The following is an 8,980-nucleotide window of genomic DNA, read 5'->3' as shown; positions in this document are numbered from 1 at the left end:
CGTCAATTGTTGATCTTCGAAATATTGCATTCGACGGTGCTTTTTCCAACGAGAATCCTGACTCCGGTGAATGATTCTCCAATAATCATGAAACATGCAAAATAGGTGAAATAACATAAGTATCATCTCTAAATATGAAATATATCAATGAATAACAGTAAATTATGATATAAAATAGTGATGCAAAATGGACGTATCAGCAAGACTGCGTTGTATATCCGTCATTTGATCTTTCATTGTAGTGACGGTCTCACATGTAGTATCCAGCTTCTGAGAGATCTCTTGGACCGTCCCTTTAAGCTCATCATCCTAAGTGCGGAATTCACGTCGCATCTCATTACGAAGAGCCTCATACTCCCTCCATGTGATGAGGTCTGCAGAACTCTTGTTTTCCTGGTTAACAAGTTTGTGATCACTAGCAGACATCGTTAGTAGATTAGTGCACTAAATCAAAAATATATGGTGGTACTCTCACAACTCACTCAAAAACTGATAAGAAAAGGAGATCTTACCGTTCCAAAGTAAATTAGTGTTGCTTACCACTTGTAGTAACAACTAGTGCACGGATGTAGCAAAGAGAATATCAAGGGTATAAGAACAAATCACACGGCAAAGCAGGATATATGTGGGGCTGTAGGTAGGCTACCTATTTGCACCAATAACAAGCTCTAGCGCTGACCGTAGACAACCAATGATACTCACATAAGGCGATAAATGGGGCAATGAAACTATATGTGGGAAAAGGTTGCAATGCACAAGAGAGACGCTAGCAAAGCTCAACGAGACAGGCACAAGATTGCTCAACTACGAGTGCAGTAAAGTAAACTTAGGCATTCACTTGATTCTTCTAGCACTTCACTTTTCTTTTTGGATTTTTCTTTTAGAACGCAGCTATGTAGCTCTTTTTTGCTTCTTTTCAAGTTTCTATTTTTTATTTATTTTATGACTCAACTCCTTGATAACACGGCCAACAAGATATGCAAAGCACCGATAACCTAACGAGCAGCCTGTCGAGCGGTAAAACTAGTCTCTTCTGGGGAAGTTCCTAGGAACGTATATCGATAGGCTGTGGCTATGGTTGGTAAAAGCACACTGTACGCTATGTGGACTCGGAGTAACAATAACTAAAACTAGATGATAGTAGAGACTCAAACCCTAACAATACTAGATGCAAGAAAAAGATACGCATAAACAACTACGAAAAGGAACTAAAACTTGAAATTAGTGCAATCTAAGGCTATGGCAAACCCTAACCCTAATATTTTTGGCTTTTTCTGGATAGGAAAACACTCACAACTCAACTATGGGGTGGATTGTGGATGGCTTACCGAGAAAAACTGGAAATCTGATACCAAGATGATAAGGGGTGGCCCGATCTTCTCAGTAAGAAACAGTGGTGATGATGATCACGGGGTGATAGCAGCGGAGGAACACGACGATGTAGTGCATGATAACTTGTATGACGCAACGAGATCTCTCGATTGGTCCCTGTCGCCAATGCAATAGCTCTCAACCCTACAAGATATTCGCAACTCCACACACTTGCGCACGTAGCCGCCGACCACGAAACGTTAAGTTGCAACCGTCTAATTCCCAATGGAACAACAGATCACACAAGACTTTATCAGGATCTACACAATATCAAGCAATATGGTGTAGGGAATTCAATAGTTTTGTAGAGCAAACAACTAAGAACTAGGGTTTATCTTAAACGTGGTCTGAAGCAGCTAGGGGGGTCCTGGGCACTTATATAGGCGTCCGACACGACTTCTGGTAAAAAAGATACAAGAATAACCGACCCAGAATAGATCTGGTCGAGACAGACTCGGACTAGGCCGGTCTGGAACCCAGTTGACCGGGTGCTGGGCCGGGCTGGCCGGTCTAGACCGGGCCAGGGACCGGGCAGCAACCGGAAGTGTCACAGATGCCCTTCCGGTTGCCCCCAGTACAACGCCCGGTTGGCGACGGGGTGGATCCGGCGTGCCGCCCGGTTGAACCGGGCCGGGGACCGGGCGCGCCGGTCTGGCGGCCGGTCTGACCGGGCGCTGGGCCGGCCTGGATGACTTCTTCTACTCTCGCGCATGCCTCCCACTCCTCCCTCGCGCGTCCATGAGATTTCTTCATGTCCAACTCCATGTCCAGCTTCACGTCCATCTTGACGTCCGTCTTCACGTCCAGCTGCTCCTCTACTCCTCGTGCGATGCTCGTCTCCTCTTGATACCTGATGATACATAAGTAACAGGACTTAGGCAGTATAAAGTTCTCATCAATCAAAGTATCGTTTAGAAACAAGTTCACCTGTTGTTTAAGTAGCTTCACACGAGCTCTTGTAATTGATCCAATCCTAACTTCATTGGACTTGAGCTTCACACAGCAGGTTCATCTTCATTTATAAATGACGGAGGTAGTGGTGTAATAGAGATGTCCTCATCAGGAATTCTAGTTGTTTCCGTATTACCAAGATATTCACACATAACCGTTCTATCACATTGGCAAATTTTGGACAACGTATCTCATTTTCCCATTTACCCCAAGGTTAAATACCCAAAATATTAGTGCATGCTAAAATTCTTGATTTTTTTTACAAGCGTCATACATTTATGATTTTATTTCCTATTCAACTGCCATGTAAATGTGTAAATATTGTTTCCTGCATAAAACTCATTTGAAATCACATAAATCATTCTAATTTATAAATTAATCTAAATTTCATAACTAAACTAAAAACATAGGCCTCCAAATAGGTGTTGTAGAATAAATAATTACAATGTCGTACCCACGGGCGTAAATCTGAAAATCTCACACTAAAAAAAGAAAAAAAAAATCTTGGGCGAGGGCCATGATTTATTCGATGATGACCCATACTCGAAGATTTTGGTTCGTTCCGTGGTTAAACGCAAAAAGAAACTCGTTTTTGATGCCCTCCAAAGCCATGAATTTGGGGGGGGGGGGGGGGGAACGTGGCTGATGGTTGGTTGGTGTGTGGTACATGTCCATTTTTCGGTTGCAAAGTCAACCCAAATCGACACCCCTGTGTATTTTGTGGCATGTGGGGCCATGGTGCCAGCGTCTATAGTAGAGATTTTTACGGGTGTGCCATCTAACTGGACATAGTTGGCGTTCTCCGATGAAACTGTTTATAGTTCTAGCTGATGGCTCCCCGATATCAGTCTCTCCGTAAAAGAAACACTTCCTGTCTTAAATTATTGTTTACCTGTGATTTCTGGCTAGGTTAGGAATTTGGCAGCCCTACCCTTGATACCATGTTAACATGAATGGCCAAATTGATTTCTCTCATAGAAGCAACCAATACATGTACAAGGGAGACATGGGCCTTTGGCCTAAAGGCTAAAAACGGCCCTATAGCTATACATACAGAAGACCACATAGGCAGGTTTTGAATCTATGAAAAACCATTTTAGACATGTGATGTGGGCATTACCCTTCGGGTACCCAATATTAGTCTATCTCCTCCGGCCCAATTAGGGGTACATGAAGATTACCCAATAACCAAGGTGGGCCTATATGTCGGTTCCAGCAAAGGAGACCTACTCAAAGAAGGATTCCTTTACAAGGCAGAAAGAGGCCGTACAAGAAAAGACTATAATAGATCTCATTGTAACCTAATCGAGTCCGGACAGAACTTTCGGGACCTGGCCTGCTATATAAAGGCCAGGAGAGGGCCTGTCGAGACAGAACTGGAAAACGTAGATCCACCGCAAGTTAGAACTAGAATCCTAGAATCCTTGCCTCTCGGCAAGACAACCACCATAGCCTATCGGCCACCCCATTGTAACCCGATATATTCAATAATCAAGATCAGACAGGAAGTAAGGGTTTTACCTCATCGGGGGCCCTGAACCAGGGTAAATCTCTCTCCCCGTTTGTTTGGTATCCGATGTCTCGTGCTAGCCTGTAGGATTTCGTCAACCCTAAGCCCCTCATGATGGGCATTGCCTATAACCACCCTCGTCAATTGGCGCCGTCTGTGGGAAACCTGCTGGTACAAGGCACATCATCGGCTCCTCCGATCATGTCGACCACAACTTCATTAGCATCGCCGACATCATCATCGGCTGCTTCATCGCCAAGCTTGGGTAACTCGATTCGTTTCGGGTCCTTCGAGTTCACCCCTCACACCGACTCGTCGCGTTCGACTTTCTCAGACCTACGCGGCGGGTTAGATATGACGTTTGGGAGCGTTCAGTACTGCGTTGATGATGAGGGTATCCTTCGGTTGGCTGACCCGTTTGCCCCTAGCACGTCAAGAACCGTGGTTTCATCGACTGCTGCGACCGCTTCATCTCCAATCATAGTCGACCTATCGACTATGTTGTCAGCATCGAATCCAACATCTTCGCCATCGACATATTCAGGCCGTTCCACGTCATCTATGTTCGTTGGGTCTGACGATTCTGCATCGTCTGATCTGATGTCGTACAATTGCCTCAACTGCGACACCGGGCACGGGCTAGGTTCGGATGACACGTCTTTCATCTGCAGCGCCAAGTACTCCTCCGACGAAAAAAGTATGATAGCATCGCCAGGGCAGCCACCTGGAGAGGGGCGCATCACCAAATTTACGCCATCCTCAACCCTGTTAATGGAGAAGGACCCTCTGAAGGTGAACATACCCCACGCGTCAATTGTGGTGGATGCCGCAACATTGAGGCCAGCTCCAGCAATGATGATAGCGCTTACACCATCACTAAGGAATAGTGGGAGATTGCCCGCAATGTTGTAGCCAATAACACTCGAGTTCCCTCTGGAATTTTGGCAGGAACCCTCAACGTGTATCACACTATTTTGGAGAAGAATCGGGTCCGGTTAGCAAATGAACAAGCTGACCTCGATCAACGCCGGCAGACAGCTGATCAATCAAGCGAACGGTGAAGGGCGTCGCATGGAAGCGCGTCTCGTAGCAACCAAGGTCCAAGGAGATTTCGGCCACGAATTCCTCGTCTCTCAGAAGCCGATGCAAGGGAGATCACTTCGAATCTCTCCAACTCTTTTATGACTATGGACACCGCAGGCATGGTCAGGCCAAAAACTATCGAAGGGGCAACAACCAATCTCGCAGCTTATTTGATCAATCACCAGCCCACACCCAACGATCCAATGGCGCAAGCTCATCGGGGCGCTTTGAAAACCCTCACGATCCTTGGAGATAAACTCACCCCTAGGTAGGAGAAAACTACGCATCAAGACAGTGGTTCTAAGCATCATTCAAAACATGCTTGCGATGATATTACACAGAGTAAGATCGACAAAGCTCGCCGTCAACGTGCCGCAAGAAAAGGTTATGATAGCGATGATTCCGAAGAAACCCAGGAATACGATGGTGAACTTCGAGGTGCGATTATTTAAGCTACAAGATTGGGGAGGCGATGCCACCGAAAAGATTCAAGCTTACTCCCACTAATGATGCCAAGTATGATGGACAGCAGGAGCCGAGGTCATGGATAGACGATTATCTACAAAATGTGATCTTACACAAGGGGAACCAAGTAGCGGTAATGCAATGCCTGCAAATCTACTTAAAAAAGTTTGAAAAAATACCATGATATAGAAAATATTGAAATCTACAAATGTGCAAATTTTCAGAATGAAATATGTTGTATTTGGACTCAGAAAAATTAATAAATCTTGATTTCATTATTGGTCAACACTAATGAACAATACACTATAATCCAGATTTTACCATTTTGTGAGATTTTGTCATTTTTACTGAGAGCAAAATGCAACGTATTTCAATCTGAAAATGTATACATTAATAGTTTCCAACATTCTCTACGTCGATGTATTTTTTTCAAAAAAAATTGAAACTAGAAAAACAAAAGTTTTAAAATTTTTGATAAAAAGGTGAAAGTATTTCGTATTATTGCACCATTCTGAACTTGTTTGACCTTTGCTCGTTGCGCCTTCGGTTTAGAATCAGCGGTCGGAACACATACAAGTTTCAGATTATTTTTCACAACAGAAACAAACCAAACTCCGAAATCCTAAGAAAAGTTTCAAAATCAAACAATCTCTTGTAAAACAAACAACATGCCAGAATTTCATTGGTGGCGTGACTCTACAAAGCTACTGATTCACCCTCCTCTGGGGCCTTCAGTTCGGATCGGAGCCTTCGGCTTCTTCCCGCTCCAGCCGGCCCTCGGCTGCCGCCTCGCGGGCCCTCCGCGACCGCAACAGCATCGCGAGTATGGCCGGCGTCGCGTAGGGCAGCGTCGCATCGACTCGATGCGAATCCTGGCGTGTTCCTTCCATGGACGTCGTCACCCCTCCAGCGTGGAATCCAATCGCCGATGGCAGCAGCAGCTCCAGCTCCGACCAACTGCCCAGAGAGCTGGAGCTGCTCCGCTGGTGCATGTGCGCGCTCATGCCAGCGAGCATGTGCGCCCGCCCCGATCGTGCGTAGTTCTGCTGGCTCGACACGCGCCCGAGCATGCCCCGCAGCTCGATCTCCAGCGCCGCGATCATGGCGTCGCCGCCTCGTGCCGCGTCGGACTGCGCCACCGCTCGCCACCGGTTCTCGAGTATCTCCACCGCTTCCTGGTGCGCACCCCGCTCTGCTGCCGCCCTCGACGCCGCAATGTCCTCGGTGGTCTCGACCCGGATGAGCTCCCGCTCCACCTCCACCGACCGTGCCAAGTCCGGCGCGTGTTCCGGCCTCGCCACCACCGCGTCCTCGGCCGTCACGCTGAATTCCACGCCGGCGGTCGCGTCTCGGTAGACGCAGGAAACTTTCAGCAGAGTAGTGACTTCACCGTCCGTTTCTCCTGCTGCCGGTACGGCCAAGAATAGCAAGAAACGCCTCTCCTCGTCGGCGTAGAGTTCGCCCACCGCGACCGACGCAGCGCGGCCGTCCTCGTCGACGCGGCTCTCGTAAACCCCAGACTTGACTGAAACGACACGAACGCCAGGATGCACGCAGGCAACCGCGAGACGCGCGTCCTGAACCACGACGGAGAGCAGCCCGCCGACACACTGCGCGAACGCGTCCTGGATCACCGCCTCGTTCTCGATAAACGAGAACGTGCCACCCGACGCCTCGGCGATGACGTGCATCGCAGCCGCGTCGTGGCTTCTGCCGAAGCCGAACGTGTGGATGGGCGCTGTGCGACCGCCTGTGGTGGTGCCCATGCGCGCAAGGGATGGCGGGACGAGCGCCGCGTAGTTGGGCGGTCTGCTGCCGAGCGCCTGTCTCGTCAAGGTGCAGTTGTCCTGGCCGTCGGAGAGCAGCACCACGCTTGAAAAGCCGTTCCTGTACCGGCGCTCGTCGAGCACCTTGGCGGCGGTGCGGAGCCCCTCGGCGATGTTGGTGCCGCGAAGCGCCGTGAGGGACTGCACGGCGCGCACGCACAGCGCCTTCCCGGCGTCCGTCATGCGCATGAGCCGTGTCACGCGGCGCGCCGTGGACGAGAAGGACACGATACAGAGGCGGTCTTCCGGGCCGAGGATGTCCACGACGAACCTCATCGCCTGCTTCAGCAGCTCGAGCTTGCGCCCGTGCATGCTTCTGCTGACGTCGAGCACCATCACGAGGTCGAGCGGCTCGCGTGGCGCTTCGGTGCCGGTAGCCTTGAGGTGCACGAGCACGGCGAAGTTGTCGCGAGACGAGTCTCTGGCGACGGCCGAGTAGTCGGTGTATGTCTTGACGACCACCGCTCTGTTGGATGGTGCGGCTGCTGCCGGCTCCACCTGCTCGTCGTCGTCGAAGACGTTGTCGAAGACGTCCAGATTTTCGGGCTGGGTGGTTACTGATAGTCGTAGAGGTAGCGGCACGACATCCACGGACGGCGGCTGTACCGGTGGCTGGGTGGGCGGCACTGATGCCGCCGCCGGTCGCACGAATGGCAGTTCGCGCCAGGGCGCATTGCAGAGCGGGCAGAGGAGGTGGCCATACGCGACGCTAGCGGAGATGCAGTGAAAGTGGAACATGTGGGAGCACTCGGCCATGAAGATGGCTTGCCCGCCGCCGACGCCCATGCCGCTGAGGCAGATAGCGCAAAGATTCATCTGCGAAGAAAATAAATGTCGAGGCAGCTTTATCTACGGTAGTTATTAAAGTCTTATTAAGGAACCAAACAAATCTGGACGAAGAAAGAGGTTACTAAATATCAATAATTCATGTAGAATGAACACACTGTGTACAGATAGCAATTTGACAAAAGAACTAGACTGAGGATTCATTCACCTGGTCAGGGCTTTCCATGTCGAAACAGGCTCTCGCTGCAAGCTGCTCCGAAAATCGATACAAACAAGTAACTTGACAAAAAGAAAAACCTGCGACGAAAACTAAGCCGTATGCTTCGCCTCAAAGGAAAGAATAACGCGGTTGGATAATGGTTGCGATTTGCGACGTAGTATGCTGCTGACCATGACTAAGTGCCTGCTTAAACAATATCAACTGGATTTCGTACAACTGTTGTCTGCCTTTTAACTTGTGCTTCCTTCTTCTTCTATTTTTGAACAAGTGCTTCATTCTTCTCCAAAGCAGGCATCGGGATTAAGTCATTGGATGTACTACCTCTGGACTTATTTAATTGACACAGCTGTAGTGAAACGGTAAGCTATTTTTGACTCTTCGGTCGATTTAATCCGACCGGAGGGAGTACATCCCAACCGCCATTGACTTCGTTCATAAATAGAGAGCATCGAGGATGTCGGCATTGCCCAGTTGTTGTGGGTATACTTCATGCACTACAGGAATGGATGCATATGCCGACGGCCAGCTGCCGTCGGCATAGCCACGCCTGGCCCTCGGCGTAGGCTACGCCGACGGCAGCCCTCGGCGTATGGCGTCGGCGTTTAGTTCCCTCGGCATAGATAATATTGTCGTCGGCGTAGCCCGGCCCTCGGCGTAGAACGCTACGCCGACGGCAAAACCATCGGCATACAAATTTTACAAATTCGAATTTTCTTTTTTCCAAATTAATTCAAAAAAAATCGAAAAAAAATACTTTTTTATATGCCG

The 8,980-nt window shown here is 49.0% G+C and overlaps 1 protein-coding gene across 1 annotated transcript; it reads right to left on the bottom strand.

The window, feature by feature from the left end:
- Positions 1-6,111: 6,111 nt before the first annotated feature.
- LOC124671714 (E3 ubiquitin-protein ligase WAV3-like) lies at positions 6,112-8,218 on the bottom strand. Its single transcript, XM_047208054.1, has 2 exons — positions 8,201-8,218; positions 6,112-8,022 (listed from the first exon to the last, which is right to left on the bottom strand). Exons 1-2 carry the CDS (start codon positions 8,216-8,218, stop codon positions 6,112-6,114), a joined length of 1,929 nt encoding a protein of 642 aa, XP_047064010.1.
- Between the last annotated feature and the right edge of the window lie 762 nt (positions 8,219-8,980).

The sequence above is a fragment of the Lolium rigidum genome, chromosome 7 (assembly GCF_022539505.1).
Source record: "Lolium rigidum isolate FL_2022 chromosome 7, APGP_CSIRO_Lrig_0.1, whole genome shotgun sequence".
NCBI classification, from domain to species: domain Eukaryota; kingdom Viridiplantae; phylum Streptophyta; class Magnoliopsida; order Poales; family Poaceae; genus Lolium; species Lolium rigidum.
Note: the sequence above shows the minus strand (reverse complement) of the source record. Positions and strands in the feature narration are given on the sequence as shown.